At 37.8% G+C, this 26,354-nt stretch overlaps 2 protein-coding genes across 2 annotated transcripts in view; both read right to left on the bottom strand.

The window, feature by feature from the left end:
* LOC145204354 (retinoic acid receptor beta-like) overlaps positions 1-22,144 on the bottom strand; it is a 68,348-nt gene extending 46,204 nt beyond the window's left edge. The window contains exons 1-5 of the mRNA XM_080076867.1: positions 22,028-22,144; positions 21,556-21,691; positions 20,989-21,250; positions 20,057-20,242; positions 14,542-14,679 (exon numbers count right to left, since the gene is read on the bottom strand). Coding sequence (XP_079932993.1) covers positions 14,542-14,679; positions 20,057-20,242; positions 20,989-21,250; positions 21,556-21,691; positions 22,028-22,059 — 754 coding nt within the window. The 5' untranslated portion in view covers positions 22,060-22,144. The remainder of the gene's footprint in view (positions 1-14,541; positions 14,680-20,056; positions 20,243-20,988; positions 21,251-21,555; positions 21,692-22,027) is intronic.
* A 43-nt stretch (positions 22,145-22,187) lies between these two features.
* On the bottom strand, positions 22,188-23,319 carry LOC145204356 (snurportin-1-like). The gene has a single exon (XM_080076868.1). It carries the CDS (start codon positions 23,219-23,221, stop codon positions 22,304-22,306), a length of 918 nt encoding a protein of 305 aa, XP_079932994.1. The 5' UTR covers positions 23,222-23,319; the 3' UTR covers positions 22,188-22,303.
* Between the last annotated feature and the right edge of the window lie 3,035 nt (positions 23,320-26,354).

Genomic DNA, 26,354 nt, shown 5'->3' with positions numbered 1-26,354 from the left:
TGACAAACAAGAAAAGGGACGTTAATTAGGTTGGTGAAAACATAGAATACGGTTTACGTCTAGGCTGTCCTGGAAAAAACCTTCATCGAGATATGAGAGGAAAAAATGTTATCTGTACATGGGCTTGTAATGATAACACCAAAAGTGATGGCTATCTTTCCTTAAATCCCTAAACCGTGGCTAACTCTGAAGATTAAGAATGATCGCACGAAGGGATAAGAAGCAGTACGAAGGAAATAATTTCAATATCATATTTCCTATTTGATTTCAAACTTATAGCATAAAAAGGTCTTCTCACGAGCATTAGGAGTGTCAATTGTGTATACTCAACTTAGCTTGTGGTTCTGAAACTGGAATCAAACCCTTAAGATTCGATGGCTGTGATCAGTCTACATCATGGGTGTCCAACCTTTTTGGCCGAAGGGCCACATGCGTTTTACGAATGATTGCGCGGGCCACTGGGGTGTTATTGCTAATTTGGAATCTTAGAAATGGCTATAATTTCTAATTAAAATCCTCACACCAAAATTTTATTCTTTGAAATGTGTATATTATCCAGGTTTACAATTATAAAACAATAAACACACCAAGATATGGTAAAATCAACAAAGTTTTTACCACATGGCGACATCTCAATGCGAAGTTTGGCACTGTTTTTCACTAACAAGTTTGGCAATATTCAGTGAGATAGAGGTAGCAATGCGAAGCGAGTTTTCTATACGGCTGTCAGAAATTACTGATCTTACAGGGGATTTGAAGTCACATGTCCACCTTACTTGGAATATTCTGTTGGCGTTACTTGCTTTTTGTTTCCTATTTGGCATAATCTATATCACTGCAGAGTGCGGAAGATGTTTTACTGCTAAATGCGTTTTGCGCGAGTCTCTGATACCAGATGTATCTCAATGAACCAAGAAACATTACTGACCGACTCTTAAAGCACGAGTCAGATTGTGACCTAACAATGTAGAAATTGTGATGCGTAACAATGCGCATTGTGACGCAACAAAAGTAACTTGAAGAGTTGCGTATTGCTACTCTATTAACAAAGAAATAAAGCAAAAAAAATGTCAATTTTTCGGAATGAAAGTTTGCCATAAATAACGTAGGCGATTAATTTGCCAATATGAGTCATTTGCAAAAATACCACGCGGGCCATTCAAAACCTTCCCGCGGGCCACGGGTTGGACACCCCTGGTCTACATGGTTAAAGGGTAAACATTTAGGTGTTACTAGTGAACTTGAATATAACCTAGGGGTCAGATTATTCCTAAAGAAACCGCTGTGGCTAAGATGGCAGAACAGCCAACCCCAAATAGGTCGATGAAAGTTGGGTCGCAAGCCACCGCAGGTTTACAGTAATGTCAATAAAGTTGCGAGTCGAAGAGTTGCCGAAATATTAGCGTTTATAAGCTTACAACACGACACATATCAAACAGCTTTTTAGGCAGGTATGTTACCGGGTTTTAAAGATAAAAACGAATTTTTTCAAGAAAGCAAGTACAGACGAATCCAGTTAATCGCATATCTAATTTGTAAAGCATTTTATGCGATTAACCAAAACATACATTTAGATGAAGTATTTTAAACATTGAATGCATTTACAATCTCTTTTTACCGGATTATGCGTTTAAGTGGTATGCAGTTAACTAGATTTTTCTGCCTGAGACAACAAACTTTAACACCGGTTTCGGCAAATAGTGCTACAGCGTAAACTGATAATAATTGTACATTGTGGGTGCGCTGGTAAATGATGTCAAGACTGTACCCAACTTATTTGAAACTTGACAATGTCAGCAGTTAAGCATCGACTTTAAACTGAGGTGTGTGACTGCAATTTAGCAGCTAAACTACAAAACGTTTTTTGTCTATCAGCATATCATACCGTTTTCGATAGCCACAATTTTCATAAACTTATAAAACGATATGAAACAAACCAGATAGACCATTTTATGCCAGACCATGTAAAGGAGCAAGGGCTACCAACATTTTACCGTATATTAGTTCTGGTAAAAAAAAGATATCTTGTAAGGTCCCTTTTTCATGTGCAGAGTAAGACATTGTAGTGTGAAATTTGATTTTACTTTAAACCAGCACAGACTTAGCCCAGTGCCGCTACACATTGTTGAGTCAACGCTTCGCCGTATAATTGTCTAAACAAAAATTTGACGATTTAGAAAAAATGATATGGGCAACAAAGGCGACCCCTATGGTATGTTCTTTTTTTAGGGATTAAAAGGCTTTCAACAAAGAATGGTCCGAACCTTTCGCTAACAAATGTAAGCGATAGGATAGATAACCACGCAGCTTCTATAGTTCGCTAGGATTAAATGAGTATTTAGATCGACGGCGATTGGAGCAGGCAGCGCGACGAATTTGATTGTTATCAAACCAAGACGATAGATTTTTACGCCGAGAGCGACAACTCGAAATGATGTTATGATCGAACACAAACAGTGAAAGCTTAAATGTTGACGTCAACAGACAGAATGAATAGAAAGGCGGCTAAATCGACTTAATACCGGCTGGGACGTACACAAGCATGCGGAAAAGCAAAACAAACTGGCCAAACACATCTCAAATATGAACACACACACATTTATGCAACTTCATTGTGAGCGAATCTGTTTCCAAAACCAAACCAGCACCGCAGGCGATCGACTATTATCAACTGAAGGCTATGCTTCACCACCAGCAGTGTGCAAAAGCTAAGGAATGTGATAACCTCGATACACAAGACGCGTCAACGTCCTTGGTTGCGCGTTTAAGGCGTGTAATAGCGCGCAATTACTGGCGAAATCCGGTCAAAGAACAACAAACAAATCCGGGATGAGCGAGATGATACGTTAGGCCTTGAAAGTTAATCACAGCAGACATAAGTGGCATAGGATAAACACACCGCAGAAGTATGTAATGCCACAACAAGATTCCTGTTCTCGCGCCCACTGGCCAATAACGTCGCTTAACTTGCCACACGACCTTGGAAATTGCTTCCAAACGTGACGCTGGTGACTGGAGCAATCACATCGCTCAAATCTACACATGTGGATGTTGAAAGTGAGGTAAATATGTTGAATCGTGGTGTAACTAAAAACTTGTGACTTTAACGGCATTTTTAAGACAAAGCTTTGGTAATAATTCCCAAACATCAGAAGATAACTGGGTTCATCTAAACCGCCGTGACAAAAGTATGTGATATAGATTTTGTGGGGAAATCCCTAATAAATGATATCAAATACTTAAAAAAAAACTATGTTCGCGTGTTAAAATCTTTTGCATCATTTTTTAAAATATAGGAACTGAATTATTGGAAAGAAAAATTGTGCACAAGACATAAAGATTTTCAACATTCACAAGTAGCTTGGCGAAACCACGAAAGCAAAAGACGCCGCAAGCTAAAATCCTGGCAAAATAAAATTGCTTCCTGATCACAATTTCTTGGAAGACACTTCACCAGTGTTGCAAGCTTGTTATTACGCAAGAGGCCACTATTTTTTAACGCTCCAAATGCGTTACAGGCAAACAAAGACCGGTAGGTTAAGTAAGCCGCAATTATATATTACCTACTGTAAAAAAATAATCTATATTTTACCAAAATAGAGTGATCTATACAATCGATAATGATGGCTGGAAAAGAAATACGATTTAGGAGACAGTATATTCGATTTGTGGTCGCATCTGGGCAATGCCTGAATTTAATTTCAACCAATTTACCTGAAAATGAATAGCACATGTCGGCAATGGTAAAACCTCAAAAGTCTGTGCAACCTAGAAACCTGATTATAAAAGAAAAAACGTGCGGAAAAGACGCAAAATGCGGTTAATCAGCAGTGCATTTTTTATAAACTCGCCTAATGGAAAACCTGTTGTCAGTAGGCGTGTCAATAACATACACAGAATCAAGATGATCAATAACCACTTTGCAATAACAGAACCGTACGTTTTACGTTCCAGGTCACAAACAACAAAAAGCATTTCCCATCTACTAAGTTTGTAAATGTAAATAAATTTTGATAAGAAAGTGGAAACAAATAATAAGACGAGAGCCAACATATTAATGTAAAGTACAAAAGATGAGTTATCATCCACAATAACTTAAAAATATATACAAAGCATACTGAATATGTTCTGTCTAAACCGTTTGTGTTTTAGAAATCATAACTAACAGGTACAGATGGATGCCAATGGCAGTGCAGTAGCTTATGAAGCAACATGTGTATATTCTCAAAACAAAGCATTCACTTGTAAGTCTACACTTACAAAAGCGTCAGGGTGAAATGCTTCAAACTGATTTGAAGTACACAAAAATCAAAATCAAGCATGTTGCAAGTTTAGGGGGAAAAGGGCCACAAACGCACACAGCATGGACAATTTCTCACGTCATCTAGTCGGTGTCAACTTGCGGGCACGGCCTAACACGTCTACACGCCGGTAATGAAAACAATAACTGTTACGTGGGTGCTTGGTGGTTCAAATGGGGGTCGCTGCGCTTACAACCGGATGGAGTAGAGCTATGACTCGGATGCACTGGCTCGGTAATACGTTTGCACCACACAAGTGCCATATCCTTAACTGGGTTCAACCGATTTGCATGCATCCGCAAGAATTATGATTGACTGCTGCCCGATGAAAAGTTTTGCATTTGTTTTTAAGAGCTTTTTGCATGATGCTAACCAATAAGAAATGCTGTATGTTTCTCGATGTGGGGGCCATATTATCAATTTTATGTGTGAACCGTAAAAACCTGTTTGTTTTCCTTATCATTGTAAAATTCAAATTAGAATTTAAACATGCACAAATGGTTCGCATTCTCACCATTGTTACCTTACAGTGCTATTAAGAATGAAATAAAAAATGTTTTTAAGACCGTAGTTTTAAATTGCATGGAAAACCTGTGAAAGTAGTGACGTACCGAAGTTTCGGTTTGCCGACAGAATATGCCGTTTTCCAATGTTTCGATCAAAACTTTCAATGTCAACAATGTGAAACATCATAAATTAACTGATTGTTGATTTTGGAGTGTCATAAACCAGTAGCTTTTGAGGCGGGTTCGGTGCATCATCATTTGAAGCCACAGTAGCAAAATAAACGATTCCCATTTGCTGAGAAACTCACTATATTTGCAGCAAACGGACCAACCCCATTTACGGTTTAAGAACATTGTTTGTGGTTTATGGCTGTACCATTACATGTAGTCAAACTGTTCGGTTTACAAGCAAATCACAAGTAGTTGCCGCTGAAGGTTTAATGTTTTGCAAGCATGCCGTAATTAGGCGTCATGTATTTTACCCACAAGGTCACGGAGTGTGTTTTGTCCGTCAAATCTTTCCAAGAGCAAAGCCAAACAAAGTTCACAGAGGCAGGATATGTGTTAAGACAACTGTCATTACAGTCAAACTGCATGTAACGATTATATGATTGTTTCACGCCTCTTGCAAATCTGCAGCATAATTGGGACGCTAATATCGGTTAAGACCATTGCTGCAATCAAGCCGTTAGAACAGTGGTTCCCAACCAGGGGGGAATTTGTGTCACAATATTAATGTGTTACTGGTTGTCTGTGCTATGTGTTACTACTGCATTTGCCATATATGAGGGAATTAGATTTTGTAGGGTGATTTGAATATCGACTAAAAGGGTGCACATGACAAAAAAGGTTGGAAAACGGTTAGAAGGTTAACCGTTTATCTCGTAAAGGCTACTACATTTCCATTTCGTTACGTTAACAACGCGAACCCAGCAATTGAGCAGCTTTATTTAGTGATTATGACCTTGCGTCGGCACACCTATTTGTGCAACTGCGTTACCTGCGGCCACATCAACCGTCAAATGTCACAATTCCTGTCTGCGGTAACATGACGTTTATTTGCTGGACAAGAGCCCGACTGCGCCCGATGTACGTCATTCATCTACGGGAGCGGCTGTCCAATTTCAGTAACTCATTGGACATTGAGTTAAATATACACAAAAGGTAAAGGGTGATAGGTACAACATTGTATATTGTTTATTGTCTCAAAGGAGATGATGTAAACAGGAAAAGGGATAATCACCGCGTCTCGGGGCAGGAGCTGAACTTAAACCGCTAGCAATTCCCATGAGAATGCTTCACGAAAATCTACTAAGCAATCGACCAATTACATCAACACACAAGCTCGTTTAGCAAACGCCTGATGAATATGCGCACTAAACTTATACATTTGAGCACATTTAATCCTTTATAGAGAATTATATACAATCATTGCGTTAAAAGTATGTAAGTGAAGAACAACATGTGGTTTTCATACTGCACTGCAAGTGTACATGAATTTGGGGGTGTAAAAGCATTAAGACAATATGTATGATAAAACCCGAAGGTCATTTGGCAATAGCAACAGGATGTCCTTACTACTTGTACCATTTTGCCCAATATAACCACATAATACATTTTCGAAACCACAATTTCAATGTTAAGAAGATAACAATACCCACAGGCATGGAGCAGTAGAGCTTGCATTTGACTCAAAAACAATTTGTCAAAAGCAAACGTAAAAAAAACCTATCATAGCTTAATCATAGACGGATTTTTAAACCAAGTTGCCAGGCAGAAATATCAAGGAAGTCAACGTCAGAAAATTGTAGACTGTGGTCACCTATGGCCTTACAGACAAGGTTTGTGTCATTTCAAAAAAATACTTTTCTCGAATATTGTAGTTGGTTTGTTAAAACGCCACATGGATTTGTCTTTACCAAATCATTGCTAAGTTATCAAAGTGACCCTGGAACACTACAACATTTGAAAACTATTTACAAACTCGAGTGGTTTGTGTGGGAATTTGTAAACAACATTTCGGAAATAAAGAACGTCGCCTTTTTAGTCTATTTGGGCCGTTGTTTTTATCATTAAACACTAGAGAGTTTTGAAAAACGCATGACAAATGCATTAAATGTCAAGTTGAAAAGAGATATCGCCTTTCCGTATCAAAATAACGCTCGAAACATAGGGGATCGTAAATTATGGTTTCAATGCGACAATATTAATTTTCTTTGCCAACATAAAGGTAAGGTAATATATTATACTGGGATCTCACACAAGCCACAACTATGCATGTTTGCGACAGGGGTGATGTTATCGCGAATTTGCTTAAACCGGGAAAGATCTTGGCCGCTGAATTTAACGCCAGGTTCAAGACATCCTACGTGGGCGGTGTTAAACGCCTGATGCTAATTGCATAAAAATTCAATTTGTGAATGAAATTGAATTTGGATTTGATTGCAGGCAGGTTACACGTAAAACGAAAACAAGGAACACATATATCGACAAAAAAGCGAGAACCCCGTACAAACTGTACACATTTTGAGTAAAAACAATCCAAATTGTAATGATGTTCAGGTCTTGCAACGCAAAATCAACTTTATGAATATAGACACTTCCTTAACATCAAAGCTTCGTCGAAAATAAAACCGGTATAGCAGAACTAATGCGTTCCAAGATTAAAAGTCAAATTTTTAACAATTGCTGTTGTTATCATCAGGGGCCAGGACAACTTTTTGTCAATAAAGATCGCAGAACAATTCATTAGCCCTAAAATTTTGCTACATTAAGACGTTCCCCACACGAAGGAAATGCAATCATTGCATACAAGCTCTCTGCAGTTTTGTTTTTTAATTCTCCACCTTGGTTTGGCATTTAGCAATGAAAACATTTGTCCAACAAAAGACCATTGGATAGTTGGTTAACGGACATTCACCTGAAGTTTAAAGTTTTAAGCATAGCACATGATAAATGTATTGTATCTAGTATTTCAAGGTGAAATCCAACGTAACCTTAGAGTATGAGTTCACAAGCTCAAATTTATATCTGACGTACGACACGACCTGACTGACTCTCTCGGGATTTCGACACGTCATGCTCTATTGGCGACCAATTCGTGTCACGTGATATCAACGTCATTGCCACCACCGTTCATTGATCGATCGGTAGAATTGTCGTTTAATGTTAGGCAACGTCAAACTCTATTTGATTTAAGGGGTTTTTCCGTGTTCTGCAGCTGACCTTTAGTGAGTGTAACGCGTCTGATTGTATAAATCAGCGGTTAAAGAACTAAAATTTCCTTCCGCAGCACACTTGGCAGGCAAATACAATAAAAGTTGTGGGTAAGGAAGATTTTCATTACCAATAACTGAAATTTGAGCTTTGAAATGTGTCATGCAAACTAGTATTCCGTCATGAAGTCCTTAAATACCAGGGAATGTTTGCACCTTAAAATAGGAAATATTTCGCAGTAAACTTGACAATCTCTCACGACACACTAGTTTGCCGGCGCACACAGTTTAAGAATCACTGGTTTAAATCATATGCAGCGAAAGTATGCATTTCAAAGAACAAGGACATTTCCATTGCTAAACTTGAAAAAAAAAAACATTTACAAATAGTGAGAATTACTGCCTAGAGAGGATTCAAAATCATGGAAAGTTGCAACAAACTGCCACAAAATGTTCGTGTCGCCTCAGGTCAATTAATCGGAAAAAGGTTGCAACGCGTAAACGGCAATTACGTGAAAAATCGTGCGCGGTTGATATCTGTGCTTGGCATGAGGCGATTTCACGAACAACCCGCAAACCAGCACTGCTGTGATATCTCATCAAAAAACACAAAAATGTGCAAATTTTAGCAATGATAGTACGCCAGGCCTATTGAAGCCGTCATACCGAATCAGCCGGTCACCAAGTGTGTCGTGATCGCCTGGCTTGCATCGACACTTCAGGGCTGATCCCAGCTATTCATCTATGTCTTAATTGCAAATTTTAACCTGTTTTTTTTTTCACAGCAGATTGGTAAATTACTTTCACGTAAAGCTCTGAAAGTATTGCCATGTCGATGGAATTATTTTTCAAGCAACGCAATAGCAGAAAATTATAGCCGGTTTTGAAGAGTCAATAGGAAGTTGCTTTCATCAAAACCTGAGTAAATGCAAAATATGCCATAAAAAAGTTGTGATTAGGGCATAATGAGTTTTGGAACTATATTTATATCGTTGGGTTCTGGTACGTTTTACATCTTTGTAGAAAATGCACGCCTAGCAAAAGGCAGATGCAAATATTTTCAACAGCTTTTATTTTTTACCTTAAAAAGGATTGCCCCTTGACACTTGTTTTGTTTTATTTAAATCATTACACTGTTAGGTGCAAAACATATTATGCGTCTGTGGGCAACGTTTAGTGTACAGGTGATGATCCATTGTCAGAGTAATGACTCACATATCTCCACAAATACATCAAAGAGCAGAAAAGTAAAAAAACGAACCGAAGCGCTTTTTTACCGAGGCGCAGAAATTAACATTAGCTGTTGTTAAAATACATTCACTATATTCATGCTCACTGTACAAAACTAACAAAACAGTCGCCCATTCCCCCAAACAAGGTACAAAACTAAAAACGGGGGTTTGGACGCTGGTAGCAGTTTCTTGCTAAGTGGTAACTGCACTAAGTGCAACATATCAAACTGTTTTTGCATTTGAACAATGCAAAAGTGTTAAAAACGTGTAATGTTGTGTATGCTTTGATCCGCCAAACACGTAATAGTTTGTCAAAAACATTAGATCGATGTAAATCGAGTTATGTTATTAGGGTAATTTGTTACTTGCCAGGCACAATTTATGCCTTCTGCAGTTACCACCTTTAGTGCATTCGTGACTTTGCGCAACTTAACAGTAGGATTACCGCTTCAGCAAGAGATTTAGTTCTAGAAACCGCCAGTTTTGGAAAAAGTGCTTTGCCGCATAACGCGTCGTTTTGAACGACGTGTGACGTCATAATGACGTCATTAGGGATTTCCCCCCGAAAAAATTGTTCGACCCCCCCCCTTTAAAAATTTCTGGATACGCCCCTGGGTCGAATCCCGCAGTTGTGAATGCCAGAAAACACACGATGGCTTTAACACGCACCTTCCTTGTCTGGTTTGTTGTATTTTTGCGGCATAAACAACTACCAGGCGTGAAATAAACGCTGGAAACGCAGACACAACAAACACGGCGACTGGCACCGATTTTATGAAAGCAATTAACGCAGGGGGATCAATGTTCAAATTTTACGGGAAGGGCTCTGTGCGGTTTGTAATATTGAGGAGAAAAACTGGTCCAAGGTTTTTGAACGAGATGATATGACAGTTTGTGGGTTTCGGGAGATATGAATAAATCATTGAAATTGTGAATTGGGCGAAGCACTACGCGTAGATGAAAAGCTTTGTCAAAAACACTGTGCTTTTTAAACTGTTTTATAGGTTGTTCTTTGAAAAGCAAGCAAGCCATGTTCAGAAACACACCAAAAACACAATTTATTAAATGCTTAGATTATAGCAACAGGAGTTTAAAAAATGCCGGAACTAAACTCGATTATAATTGTAAGTGTATTTTTATTTGATTCCAACACAAGGTCTGCATGAATTTCCAAACAAGCCGGTTTAATACAAGCATTAGCACAGACCAATATAAACAACTTAGGGCTACGAGACACAAGCAAAACAGGTTATATTACGTCACTATAATCCGTACAGCCACCGCTAACGAACAGGTATAAATGAACTCGTACACATCAGAAACTTTAAACCGTCACCATAGGGTTTTCCCCACTTGCAGAGCCAAGGAGCGTGTCATCAACATTGGACAGTTTGTTAATGCCAAGACGCGAGATTCTATGAAAACGGTCGAATCCTCTGTTTAAGCACCTCCTTAGAGTAAACTAATAAACGCTGGGTGCGGTGGCTTATTTTAGATGTGGAAGCCTTGACTGGGCAAAGCAAGCAACATGCTAACGGAACTGGCTGTCCAGAGTGCACTTGGTCTGTACTTAACCGGACTAATAATAGTGGCAATGGCTGTGCCCTCTTATCAAGGCTACTTAGGGGGCCGGCAAGTCGAGCAGTTTGTTATTTTACGCAATGTAAAACACATTAAACCTATAGCTATGAAACAAATGCAGAAATTTCAACCGCATATTTTAACAAACACAAAATCGGTGAGAAACAAAAAACTGAAACTCCTGAGTGCACATTTGATTTGAATTGTTCGTTGGCTATTTGCCCAGGGCAACGCAAATCAATCTACACTTTAAGACTTTAAGTAGTTTGGGGCGATGCAAAGCAATGATTGCCTTAAAATATACAGAACGCCCTAAGACTAAAAATACTTAAACTGAATCCTTACCCTTAAATCGTTTTTGGTTAAAAACAAAAAGGTTGAAAATGAGATAAAAATCATGTCCAAAGCCGCATGCAGAAACGGTGCAAAGTAAGGTGTGGTGAAATTAACTAAAGCTCGAACTATTCTGTTGATCCATGCGCAATGTTTGTGCGGACAGCAATCGAGCATAAACATTAACCTGTTGCGAATGCAGGAGCAATAGCATGTTCTGAGAAACCTTGCAAAAATGAATTTGACCGGTAGAAAGCCTGTACCGTGTAACAACCGTTACGCGGATTAAGTGAGGATTACAACACTTTGCGTTTGCGACGACCTTGCGTTTAGGTCAATAATGGTAAAGCCTGATAACCCATAAAAAGGTATTTTGTGATTTTGTTTCCATCGTGTTTTAGGTTTATATTGTAAGGCGGCTACTTAATCCATCAGGACCAATAGGTCGAATTTTCATACAAAGTACCTGCAATTTTGGGTTTATAAAGGGGTAATGCATATTCAACCTTATTTAAAAAAAATCTGATTAACCTTGAATTATACACAAACTTAGTTTTCAGTCAACATGGCTAGCACTTTAGCCGTTTAAGATTCACATAATGTTGTTTGTATATATTGTGTATGTCGAAAAACGAGTGCGTATTGCTGTAGGTTGCAAAACTAATAAACTTTACTCACAATCTAAAACCATGTTCGTTCAGAGGCCACGACATGATGAAAGTTTACACGTAAACTTTTACTTCTGCATTACTACAATGTCCGCAGTTCCGCAGTAAACTCGTAAAACAATTACAAAAAGGTCAACGACCGAGCAAGGGTCATTGACGATCGTTCAACAAGTCACGTGGCCGGTTGGCAAATCCACGAAGCGCGTTGACCTCTAAACCCTGTTGTGACATCATAAAACCCACGACAAGACAAGGCAAAGGCAGTTATCGTTGGAACGTTAATGATTGACTATAGTGCGATTAAACAAATTGCTTATGTACATGTGAGGAGTTGCTTACGTATGGACATTCCTACATAAATAGTTAACAGTTATTTATCTTCACCATTTTTGGTGTTTGAAAAGTACACAAACCAAGCTTTTTAGAAGTCAAATAAAAAGGAATCTAAAAGGTACTGGAAAATTGAATGACAAATTACACAAACGCAGCAATGCAACACAATCAGTAAAACTGGGCCTTGGCTTTATACATTTCGTCATTTAGGAATAAAAATCAATGATATTTATGGGTGTGAGCCGCTAAACGAAACGGCAAAGTCAGATAAGGCTATGCATACTTTACACGGTTGAGAAACATAAGTTTTCAGGGCAAAATCATTGAATAAAATACGTTATTGGGTGTTAAACTTGATTTTAGTCTAGTCAACCAAGGAAAACACCAAAGCATGTGGCAAACTTCAACATTTTTACTTGTGAGCAATAGTGCAAGAAAGGTTTGCATTGGTATTAGTCCTCATATCGCTAAATTTTATCAGTTGTTGAAAACTTCCAGCAAAATGAAATGGTGCTCCTGCAAACTTTGCACATTTATATCACATTTGTGGTGGCCTCCCAATACCATTCAGCACAAAATTAAGTGTGCTGTGTACACAATGGGCCACCCTGCTTACACCCTCCATGGGGAAAACAGAGTGTTTGCATTGTCTGGCGTTTCAGTAAGCGTCAAATGGTCGCGTTTTATCGCCCAAAGGCTATGCTCTTTGGTTCACCACCGCAAAGACCAGGACGCTTACGAGCTAAGATAGGATAACGCTCGGTAATTTGAACTTCCACGTTTGGTTTGGGTTTCTTAGGTATTACAGTCTTAACATCTTGTATGACATACGCTTATCAAATAGGGAAAGCATGGTATATATTACAAGGTGCTTTGCAAAATTCGAAACAGTGTGAGTTATCTTACATAAAAATCATTGAACAGTGAAAAACACACAATCAGAAAAAACCTAAAACATTTTTGTTGCTGTTTAAAGTGCAGGAATAAAATCGTATTTTAGGATGCGAAAAAGGTTAAGTGTTAACAGAACGTCCGTCTTGCTTGATTGTACGGACCTGACGACAATTATGCTTGGACATTATAAACTCATTATCGAAGCTGATCATGATTTATAGCCACTACTACACGTTGTTGTGACAAACATGTCTTTGCTTGCGCCCCCAAAAAGCTTTTATGCAAATTTACGTCCACGCAAAAGAAGCAAAAAGTACAAGACCAAAGATGTTAAAACCGGACTTGGACAATGGAGTTACAGTGCTTATAAATCAGAATTAGTCATCATATAGTTTTAAAACGATATATATTGTAGGCATGTGGGCATCATAAATCGTTCTGCACATACGAATGCAGAGGTAAAACAGAATCAAGTTGGCACATGGGTGAAATATATATACCGGTTTAATACTATTTTTTGACTGATTGTAATTCAGAAGCACTATTGCTTCGTCAACTATGCTTGCAAAAAGTTACTCGTATATAATCGGTGATCGTCAAAATAAAATGCCGACTATTCGGAATGATCTTGTAAAAAATCATTATATGTCACTGAATGATTGAGGGTTTAAATTACTTTGACCGGGTTTGTATACCAGCTCCTAATGGGTTACTATGTCAAACGTTAACTATGTCAAAAAACATTTGAAACATTGCTCAAATGAGATGCACAGTTAAAGGGACCTGCATTTAGTTGGGTTTGATCTCAAAAACATTCACGACTACCCAACTACGGTTACATCATTTGTGCTTTAAAAGTGCAATGTTGTACACAGATATATTTCAGCATGGACTAAGGCCTCCCGGTAAATCCTTTAACATTCCCTACGGAGCAAGGTTATCAACTTTGCACAGGACGTACAAAACCCACAAGTCATTGCGGTGCAACTGAAAGGGCAAAGAGCAGACAAGATCTGTCAACAATATATTCCACATTGAAGCAGAGAATATTTATAACTTGGGTCACGTCATGTAAAAAGTTCTGCCAAAAACCTAAAACTTTCATTGTGAAGAGCAGCAAGCGCCCTTGGTAAACATAGTTCAATCAACTTTTTTTGTTGTGTTTCAAAGGCTTGCAGCACATTTTTATGGGGTTTGGGAGAAAAAAACAAAAAAAAAGTGTTCGAGAAAATTTCTGGTTCGTGTATTCAAACTGATGCCTTTTTTCAAACACTTGTGGCCATAAAATGAAGGTTTTATGGTTTTTCAATAAATTCACCAACTAAATGTTCTAAATCAACAACTATTATAAAATTCATCTACAATTACCAAAAGCAATTCAATTTAACCCGCAGAATCTTGCATCTACGTTTCAACCATAACTTGCATATGCTCTTAACGTTTCTGTTAGGGCCAGAAAATTGATAAGGTTTGCTCACCTAAGTTGTACTCAGTGGTGTTGCGACGTTTTCTACATCCGGATGGATGGGAGCGACCGACGGGTAAACCATCAGAGCGTGACGATGAAAAGCGACGGTCACGTGATGGATCGTTCATCGAGTCCGGAATATTAAAACCTGCGAGGCAAAGTCATCAGATCAGTAAACAAAAGCAACTTTATATATACAAGGAAAAGTAATAAAATATTTGACAACTATGGCCTTTGATTGAATTTGTCACAAATTTTGACCACCCTCTTTAGTCCATAAACGATTTTTACAAGATAAATGGGGAATAATTAGTAAGTTTATACTCCAAAGAAGAAAAATTGTGGTTGTTGAGAGCAGTGTCTTAACTCCGAGTCAATGGACATATATAAGTCCCAAGACATATGTAAGTATTAGGAACCTTCATACCGTTCTTTCAATAATTCGATCTTGTCAATAACCAAGCCCGCGTATCGTAATGCAAAATAGGCAAAAAACACTGCTATAAATTGGTATAAAAAACTTTCTTTGAAAATTAATTTTTGCAACATGAAAGAGTGGCCCACGTCCAAAATTCCTCTGCAGGTTAATGATGCGTCCATGGTTCACGAAGCGGTTCAGCGAATACTGGGAACACCTACGTTATTTTTTTATATATTGATGGCAAGACAATTTCCTGAGCCCTCGAGATCGCTTTCGAGATTATGACTTTGGAAAGAAGAGCAACGTGATAAAACTAATAACAACATGGTTGATGAAAGACAAAATCAGGGGCATGAAACCAAACACATTTGCAGAAGGAAGTCTACCGGATTTTTATTGAAGCTTTGGTTTTCACTTCCCCAGAAGAAAGACAGTAAATCAACAGCATGTCGCAAAAACATACAAATACACTGACTTTTTTTTACTTTGCGGAGGCAATATGGGCACCTGTGACAGTTACTCGGAAAAAGGACACTCTCTTGCTAAATGACATAGCGTGAGAGTTGGGATAAATCAACGTGATGGATAGCTTTGGGGTTAAGAGTCACTGGAACAAGCGTGGCTTCAAATATAAGCAATATGTAGCCCGACGAAATGAAATAAATGAGTCAAAAACAACATTACGCCTCAATAGCAAACGATACTACAAATTCAACAGCTTGTTTAAAGCATTTTTTACTGTACTTTGTACTTTTTTGTCCTGAAATCGATAATATATAAGTCGTATTTTATTTCCTATTAAAACAGCATCACCGGTACCTTATTCACATAGAATTAAACGACTTGACGAGTAATCTTATTTCAACATAATATTTATATTTAGGGATAAACGATTCCAGATCTGAAAACAGCTTCATTCAATACACTGCCAAAGTGTTTTGTTACAGCATCTTGTAACTTATAACTTTTATTTGACAAAAACATGTTAGGCAAACCAAGCTTTCTTACACACAAACAAAAACGTTTTTAGATGATTCACGAGAACAGAAAAACCAACGAATTTCTAACGAAGTGCTATGAACTACAAGAACAAAGTGAACAAATACATGCTTAAGAGTGTAACAAACGCAGCAAGCAGGACTGCCGCAGAGCGTTTTTATGGCCCGCGCCATTCCACCGAGTGGCTTTATTGATCTTAGGCTTCCGCATAGGCGGCCTGGCCTTGGTTGAATATGTGACCACAGAAGTGCTACGTCACCGACGGTAAAGGTCACAATGCACCACGACGATCGCCCTACTCCCTTATTCTTTATGCTGGGGCAATTGCATCTCGAAGGTTTAAGTGGTTTAAACTTAATTCCCCAAAAGCAATGGTTGGGTCAGTTGTGGAAAAAATTTGTTGTAAAAGTACACACGACCTTGTGTTTAACGTTTAATACAATTAGTTGCCGCTGTTCAGTGGTTCTCAACCTGTGGTATGTGTGCAAGTATTGGTACGCCAGGGTCATTTAGGTGGTGCCTTATAAAAAATGTTGGCCTATATTAGGTCAAAGTGGCTTGTCTTAAGCCATTTGGCTTATAATAAGCCATAAAAACAGGTTGGCTAATTTCGAGCCATAAAAATGGCTTGTTTTACCTGTGGCCAGATGTAAGACACTCGTATACGTGAATAGCTTTTTGCTGTAAGATTAAGTCAGATCAAAAATTGCAACTCAACTGACCCCACTGATGAACCCTGGTTTGTGCGATACTTGTCCCTGGGACATTGTTTCGTAATTGCTTGCCTCGCTGGTTTTAGAAATATGCTAGCCTAGTCAAGAAGAATTTTCTTGGTCTACCCATCCTATCTCTTGATCATTCAATCAGTGTTTAGGTGGTACGCAGAGATAGAAAAATCATCAGGTGGCACGAAAACAGCATAAGGTTGAGAATCACTGCTATAGTTTACCAAACCGCTTCTTACTCTCAGCGAAAATGATCAAACAACAAATAATAAAACAACAAATTTAAGACTGATGAGCACTTATAGTTATTGTACCTGAGTCGTTAATAAACAGAGTATGCAATGGGTGCAGAGTATCCTGCAACAGTTTTCCACACAGATTATAGTATCCAATTTTTGCGACGATATAAGTTAATTTGTGTTAAAGACGCAGAACTACATACTATATGCAAAGTGGTCTATTTCCAGAACAAATGGCATATGCCGCGAAAGGTCAACGCGCATATACATATTCTACAGTATTCCCATTGGCTTTGCGTACATGGTTTTACTTCCAGCATAATACGGAAATCACCGCAAATCTGCATCTATGTGATGCAGGCTATTAAAAGACACCGCTTTTGGCGTATAAACCTTTTAGTATTACATGTTTTTACGTAACATTATTTCCTTTCGTGTGCAAAAGTAAACCAAAAAACTATATTAAACAATGACCTGTGCGCATTGGTCAAAATCTACAGCAAAGACAATTGCAAATTACATTATTATTAGCAGATTTTTCTACTAACAAATCAAAGAATGGGAAAACCCTATGTTTGTAAAACGTACTAAAATAATCATGTAGCCCTTATCTTACACTATTCTCGCATTCAAAGACTAAGGTTATACGGAGTTTGCACTATAAGATGTCGGTGCAACGGTAAAAGGCAGACTAGGGCAAAGAGAAGGAATAAGAAGGATAAATGGACATTTATCTCTGCTACGGTTTGAAAGGTTAACGTGGAACAGAGAGAAGTGACAGTCGAAACAAGGAAGCGGCCAATCGCATGTATCAAATGCAAACCACCAGGTCGAGGAAGACGGACGTGCCATGATGAAGCGGTTTTCATACAGAACGTTAACATGCCAACGACACTTCGGGGAATTACTTTATGGGTGGCGCAAGGGTGGAGTGCCAGTCTGGTGACCGTGTTTGACGTCTAGGGCATTGCGGGACGGTGTACGACCAACTAAACGGAAACCTGTGCGATTGACATGCTATGAGGTTGTGTAAGTCTAAGGGTGAACCCGAACCACCGATAAAGATCAACTCAATTGTAGTTTTCTACACCTAGTAATACACATTAGTATGGCTATTATTCTGCCAACTATCACCAAACGCCTGGAGTACGGTATTACGAAAGAAAACTACACCATCTTATTAAACAGCGACATAAGGGTTGCAATTTTTTTATGCACCAACTTTTATTGAAGGCCGGTAAACAAAATATGTCTAGCTTTGACCGATCAGTTGCAGGATCTGAAAAACTCCTGTCATTACACTCTTATGTTCGCAGTTAGTTCAAACACAACTTAACGGATTGCAGGCAAATGCATACCTGAAACGCAATTTGCAAACTTCAGGAATGATTTCATCAGAAAAACACCAGTAAATACTTGACATTGTTTGTGGAAAATGTTTCGCAAAATTACAATTTTTCTCTGGACGTCGCGAGTCGTGCTATCATTAACGTTTCTTCCGCAAATAAACGTGAGTGGTGACATCACGTCTAAGAATCCCATTTTTACTTTCCTTGCAAGTAGTGTCCATTGACATTCGTGACATGCAATTGATTGGGCAGCATGCAAACACTATAATGCTTGCTACGAGCAGAACCCATGAATTTCTGGCTATTTTACAAAAACGAGACTGAAATAGGTAAATGTTGCCCGTTTAAAAAGACACAAGGTGATATGCTTGGGTAAAACGAAATCTTGGTGTAAATGTCACAAAATGATTTATTTGTTCTCTGTCATTCTTTGGGGGGAAACACAGCATGTGGTAAACACATTTGTCTTGTAGATCTGAGGTCCATAAAGTGAGGTAATGGGTCCCGAAGGGGTCCGTTATGCAGATCCATGGGGACTCAAAAAAGCCCTTATCGATGCTCTATGTAAATCCAAATTACGGTTAAATAGGTGTAGCGCTTTTACGTTTGTGCTCATCTTGAGTCCCAGTCTTATGGTAACGTTAACTTCAACATTGGAGCAGTGACTCTAAACCTCTTTGCATTTGCGGACCCTTTTCGATGCTGTAAGCTAGTTGCGGACCCCTTTGAAGGTTTAGGTATTTTTTGTACTTTTTTGTATTAACGATCTACCAATACATGTTGCATAAAGTACCAACCACGTTCGGTCCAGGGCCAAAGTTTTAATTCTTTTGTGTGGGTTATACCTTAGAGGACTTTGCGGAAAACAAAAGTTTTTGTTTAACCTAGAATCAACGACACATTATGTTGGGGTCATTATCAGGCCACTGTAATAAATGATGATGAAAACAGCCCTTTAAACTCTATTGTTTTTATTCTGGGAATAGAAGGCAAACCTTTATTCCGTCACAGTCACGTACGCTACTTGTTGCAGACACTTTGACATTTTTCCTGTACATTTTAGAGTGTTGAACGCCAAACCACCTGAGTAAAGACCATGGCTACACGCCACACAAAATTAAACAAGTTGACACGATGGAATAAGCTTTTACAATGGGGCCAATTACACGGAAAATTGATGCACACAGCGGCAGTTTGTACGGATTTACGCGTTGACTGTGTGAGATTTTAACAAATCACAACACACAAGGCCAGCAAGCACACCTGCTGTGGCTTCCACAGATTTCAAGATAAAACCAATTTACGGTGTAGTGTCGTGTGGGCATCAAATACAAGAGATGCAAGAATCGCCCTTGGGCATTGACCATCTTCGCAACAGTTTTGTAGCTAAACGCTTGCCTGGCGGCTTGCAACCAACATAAAGGTGACATTTTCTTGACTGAGGTCTACTGTCTGTCTGCTGCAAAGCACATCTGCAAACTCATTAACTTATGACTTCATTGCGTTGACCTTTCAATTGTGCCAAGATGATGTTTTTTTGACATAAAGCTTAAGAAGTATCTTTAGCCACAAAAAGCAAGTCCTGGTAGCAAATATAAATTATTTCTGAAATTCCTTAAAAAAATCCTCAACAACAGAAAAATGAATACAACAAAAACATTACCACCCAAAAAAACACAAGACATTGACTAGAAAAGTCAATTAATTAAGTATTAAAGAACTTATACAGCAAACAATTGTCACGGTTGGTATTTTTTTACTCTTTTTTGTGACAATCATTTGTTAACCTTACCTGTTTGAGTTTGTTCCATACACAGACGTTTATTGGATGCAGATTGGGTGTCACTGTTTGATGAGGTGTGTTGCCATTTAACTCCCATTCGTTGGGTTGTGGCTGTTGCAGGTGGGGATAAAGAAAGGGGTTTGAGAGCTGCACTGATAGCCTGGGCTGCAGCATTTATAAAGAACCCCTGGATGTCTGTTGACAGTAAATAAAAACATAAGAATTTTGGAATAAACAAATTGTTGATGCTCTCAAAAGCAGAAGTTAAGTACGGACATTTAAAATAATTGATTCGGAATAACGCCTTTAATAGGCCTGGCATATAGTATTTAATCAGATTTTTTCTTGTACAAAAGTCCCATTTTGCAAGAGAGTACATTACAACAGTTGACATCATATTTACATTTAGCAATGGTATTAACTTATAATGAAGAATTATATGGGTGCTAGAAATTGTCCGACATATGAATGATAAGTACCACAATCATTTTACAGCTGTGGCAATAATTAGCCGTGACATCAAGTGATGTGAAGTGGAAACAATATACAGACCTAAAAAGGTCACGCTGTCACAAATAAACTACAGTAGAAAGTGGATATACCTGTATACACATTTAATATATATATATAGCAAATATAAAACACCCTAAGCATAGATTTGATAGTCAGTATGCACAAAGGTTATACAGTATCAAGTAAACCTTGAATTTTCTGTTTAGGTGAGTAGTATAATTTTAATTGATTTCTGATGGGTAATTATGGTAGAGTTTAAAAAAGACACCTTTATACGCACTTCAATACACACAAAGATAAAGTTAAACCCTTGCTTGTGGAATCATAACAGCAGCACATACATTATAGCAGATATCAAAACATGAATGTGACATATCAAAACATGACCTTGTTTCAGTGAATAAATTTGACAAAGTGGTCTTACTCACCTGGATGACTATAGGGCACTGAGGGCATGCCTGTCATATTCCCAAATGCTGGACCCATCAGCGGGTTATGGTATCCATTTGAAGTTGGGACTGCTGCTGTAGCTATTGATCTTGCAACACTAGCCGTTGCTGGGTCCATAGTTGTTTCTCCATTGGATGTATGGATTGGGTAAAAAGGATAGGAAAACATCTTTTTGTCCCCCTTTATTGCATCCAAAAATGATGGATTAAAAGCAGCATGTTGTCCAAGTTGATTTACCATCTATAGTCAAGAAAACCATGAATATTTACAACAAAGTGGAATTTTTTGTGAACTAAATTAGTATTTATATAAGCTAGACTTTAATTAGTATTGTTGGCCAGTCTATGTTGACCTTGACAACATGTACAAACATAATTTAACACATCTATCTGGAATTGACTACACCCAAAAGGTTAAACAGTAAAAATACACTGCAAAAATGTCCAAATAGGTTAAACCTAAGTATTTTAAAGGTCAGTGTTAAATCGGTGACATTAACACTAAAGGTTTAATGTCTGTGTTATATTTAAACTAGGCCGCTAAACCTGTTGTTGGGTTGACGGATAAAACTGCATGCTTTGTGGTGAAGAGGGAAGCAAACCAGGCGATGGTGAACCTTCTATGGTTGTTGCTTGGCTTTCCAAAGAAGTGTTACGTTGTAAAGTTGTTGGCACAAAACCACTAAAACACGGCAACAATAATAATTCACCATATATATACTTGACAATATAATTAAAGTAGGTTGGGTCGAAATATTGACATCAACAAGTTGTGATAAATATAGATTTAACATTTATGGCAAAGATCACTTGAAGGATATTTTTAGTGGTCTGGTTATTAGCATTCAGTGACATTACATGGAGTAAATATTGGGTTTAGACCAGTAGGACTAAGATCCAACTTCTAAACTGATATATTAAAAGTTGTCGGTATACTTTGTAAATGAAATTTATACACACAAAAAAAAACTTTTGACATGCTGTATAGGTTATGTACAAAATACATGTTTATTCTTACCCATTTGCTACTGTGGGTTTAGTTTTATCCATTGTGAAAGCAGCTGGCAGACTGTCAAATAATAAAACCAATTGACAGCAAAGTGAAAGTCAGGTTTCTAGGCCACAAGCGTAGACTATTGAATACACATGCTGAAATAACATAGTCTAGTTTGCTTAGGTCTGGAAACATCAATACAAAACTTTTGTGACATTAATGAAGAAAGGTAATTTCCTAAAAGTTTGGCCCCTGTCAGGAAAGAATATTGATGCTACAGACAACGTACAATAGATGGTTTTAGCTATGCTCCATTTCTAGCTTACTTCTTTGAATATCATGTTTTGTATTAGGGGGAGGTATTCCTAAGATATCTTTTAACATGTGAACTTTTAACCATGTAACCAAAGGGGTTGCACCAAATGTATAATGGGTCCGCTTATGATAAAACAAAAGACCATCAACTTTGTCAATGTCGGTGGTTGATAGAGCTGAAGAAATGAATTCTTTGTGACAAGGGTAATTTTGAACTACAACAAATTTAAAAGAGTTGTTTGGGGTCAACTCTGCAAGCTCAGGTGTTTCTGAGAGTTTGCCATGAAGCCAAAAAAGTCGAAATTCAGTTTCGCTATCATACATTGGATGGTTATTCCAGCACATAACATCCAAGACATAAAAGGTTTTGTCAATTTCATTAAAAACACAGTCAAGAACGGTGTAGCCTGAGTTTGTATCATAACTACCACCCGGCAATGCTGATGCAAATGTGTTCACACAGTAGCCACTCTTTGAATAGGCACATGTACGATTTCTTGATGCAACAACCAAGTTTCTCCGGCCCAATGGACAAATACGCATCACCCATTCTTGCTCAAAATCACTGGGTACCTCGACTAACCACTCAGACAGCATTAGTTGATCCTTGTATCGCTTTGGTGGCTTTTGGACTGTTTCTGAAGTGTCCATTTCAGAGTCACTTAAATTTGAGTCATCTTCTTCACTGTCCCATTCATCCAAAGCTAAGCAACGGACATGACTTTGATAATTGAATCTTCGCTCTTTCTGTTTGGCTAAAAACTTTTCTCGGCGTACATTTTGGTCAGAACTCTTTGCAGTTTTTTGTTTGTACTGGTCGAAACGTGGGTGATTAGCATAAATGTTGTTGGAAGTTTTGGACACCTGGAAGGATGCTCCAAGAGATTCAACCAAGTTGTCCATTTTAATGTTAATCAAATCAACCTTATACTGTTATCACACCAACGACCAAAGTTACTACACAAAGCAAGAGATACCTACAGATTGTTGAGATAATAATAATAAATAAATAAACACTTTCAATCTGAACTGTACAATTCAGTAATGTTCATTGTTTTTTTGTTTCTGACTACATTTGCATCAGTCAGCAAAAAATGAAATTTTATGAGTATTTTTGACGGCAACCCTTAAAAATGAAAACAAAACAAGCATTTTTCACATTGTTTTCCTCAGCTCGGTCGTACCTATCACCTTAATCATGAATGCGCTTGTTATTCTGATCAAAGTCACGTACGCATACAGACGAATTGCAAATTAACGATGCAACGTCAAAACACATGTGTTTCATGCATGTCACATCATGTTTTGATGCGGTCATATCAATACATCTGAATAACGTAGTTTGATAACAGAGTCGAAATTGACAAAGATAGCGCTTTAAAAAAAGACTTAAAGGAAACCTAGCTATTTAAATTTCCAACAAACTGCACTGATCAACTCTTGTATGCTGCTGAGCAGAGCTGAAATAACGTTTGGCCAGACGAGTTCATTCGCAGTTGCTTGCCCGGTGAACCAGAACGCCGGGAACACAATTATTGGGCAGCGGAATCGCATAAATTGTTTGTGGATTCGAAACCACCAAGATTTGCACAAATATTCGTTTAATTTTGCAACCTGCCTATTAGAAACTATTCTTACTGGGAGATAGTGTTTTGTTTCGTGGCTTATAAGTCAAAAAATACGTATAGGCCTAAAATAAACGTTACAATTAGCAAGACTGCAGTGGTGAATAAACGAATCAGCTTCTTACACAAAACACTGAACATTTTTGAGTCTAATAGGGACAGTATTATTTGATTTATTTCGCTTAAAACGATTGATTCGATCCCACAAAAATAGAAACAATGAGAAAACAACAAGCAAAAAGTGAATCGATATGTATTCACACCCGGGCAAGTTTTGGTATTCTAACATGTTATTCATGTCGCACTGTATGAATTTGACTTTAAAAACAGATACAGGTCGTGCATCTCGACTGTGCACTGTAATTAAGAACGGCAGTATCAGTGTGTGCTTGCAGCTAATTGTGTGGTTTTGTAGCCTACTGAGTAACCGCAAATAGTCTAGACAATTTACCTTGAGACTACAAAAGTGGTCTACAGCCATAGGTAGGACACTGAACATGTTTTTGCCTCTGGTCTTGGGTTTGACTGAAAGAAAATTTGTCCCTTCACATGACTTTGCATTGCATTGATAATCGCCGACTGATTAATTATCAGGCTAAATACACCAGACTTGGACAACTAGATTTTTTTTCGGTTTTTCAAATTAGATTAGAATTAAAATTAGAGCATCTCCTTTTTTTGCAAATTAGATTAGAATTAGAATTAGAATTTTCTCAAAATCTAGAAATTAAACTAGAATTCAAACTAGAATTAGATTTAAGCCAATCAACTTTAGTTTGTTTCAAATTTAAACTTGTAGATTTGCACATTTAAAACAATACGATTCGGTGCGTCTAAAACGTGTTTAAACGGAGCTGAGTGCCAAATTTCACTGATAAACGTGTTTCAGTGATGTAGTTTGGTCTTGTTAATTGGATGGTTTTGTGCGTTATGGTTAAAAAATGCATGCTCAGATCACATGCCTAAAAGTGCCGTTGGACAAACTAGCAATTTTGGGAAAACTGTGAATTAGATTAGAATTAGAATTGGAGCTTACTCGATAATTCTAAATTAGATTAGAACTACAATTACCGCCATTTTGCTCTAATTTGCTCAACTAGACAACTAGAATTATCTAGTTGTCCAAGTCTGAAATACACTGAACCATTTTTGAGAAGTTATATCGCAGGTAGGCTAAATATCCCAATTGTAATGTTCACAAAGAAAATATAAAGACACATATTTAGACTACAGTTCTGTGGTAATAGCTACTTCTTCGAGCTGCACAAACCAACTTATTGCCAATTACTCGACTCCCTTTTCTGGAAAACTCTTTCAATCTGACAATTTAGGAGTTTTGACTAAACCCATGACCACAGAACAAACAAAACGTTGGCGCGCATAGATCCATCATACTTCAGGCTCACAAACTGTGGGACTAAACGGGTTTAAATTACGTTAGTCGCCTTGATAGCACCTGCGAACAATTTTGCTTCAACAAATATGAACGATGTTTTCAGAGATTTTACAGCAATAAATAAAAGAAAATTAAATGTCAGTTTGCCTACGATTTTGTTGCATAAACAAATGTTTGATGTTATGAGTGGGTGCTATGTCTTAAATAATTTTTAGTGTCTATTGGGCTATATTTTTCTAACAATTAACCGCAGATCAAACGGTTTCAAGACAACCGATTTTTGAGTTGCGCATCTTTTCCGCCGTATAGCGGTAAAAGCTATACGTTTCTACCGTCGATAAAATACACAAGATGTATTGTGTGGGACGGTTATTCAAGTTTATTTTTCACTTTTTGAAGTTTAACAAGCGTTGCAACCTTTTACACAAGTCTAGCCACAGATTGGCAATTGCGTTTTGGTGTTTAGAATGTTTTGTTTTCCCCTTTCACGAACAACTTCTCGAAGTATTTTCGTCATGTGATTAGTTGGGGGTTCCCCAACGTATGTGCAACTTTTTCACACAAGCGAGAGACTTTATTTAGCTGGTTTGGTTTGTTGTTTTGAACTTTAGAATTATTTGTGTAGTTATTTGGTAACAGAGACCATTTAATTGTGAAAAATTGTTCATTTTGAAAGCCACTACAAATCAGAACTGACTGGCAGTGCAATTTTATAGACAATTTTAAAGTAGTCCATATATATTTAGCAGCGCAAGCGCAGATTAGTTTAATCACAGTTGCAATTTCTGACATGTCTAATCAGTTTTTCAGTTTAATTAAGTTTCATCCTAAAGTAAATCATAATGTTTTTAAAATAAGTACTTTCAATCAGCAAGGGGCACAACCTCTCTTTTTAAACAAAAAAATAGTGGAAAAGTGTTTCTCAAGTGTAATATTATTATTTAAACAAAAACTTTATAATTACGGTTCTTGTGTAGTTTAATGTCTGTCTTGGTTATTGCATCTGCTCTTAATC

This window comes from Phallusia mammillata, chromosome 8 (assembly GCF_965637545.1).
Source record: "Phallusia mammillata chromosome 8, kaPhaMamm4.hap1.1, whole genome shotgun sequence".
NCBI classification, from domain to species: domain Eukaryota; kingdom Metazoa; phylum Chordata; class Ascidiacea; order Phlebobranchia; family Ascidiidae; genus Phallusia; species Phallusia mammillata.
Note: the sequence above shows the minus strand (reverse complement) of the source record. Positions and strands in the feature narration are given on the sequence as shown.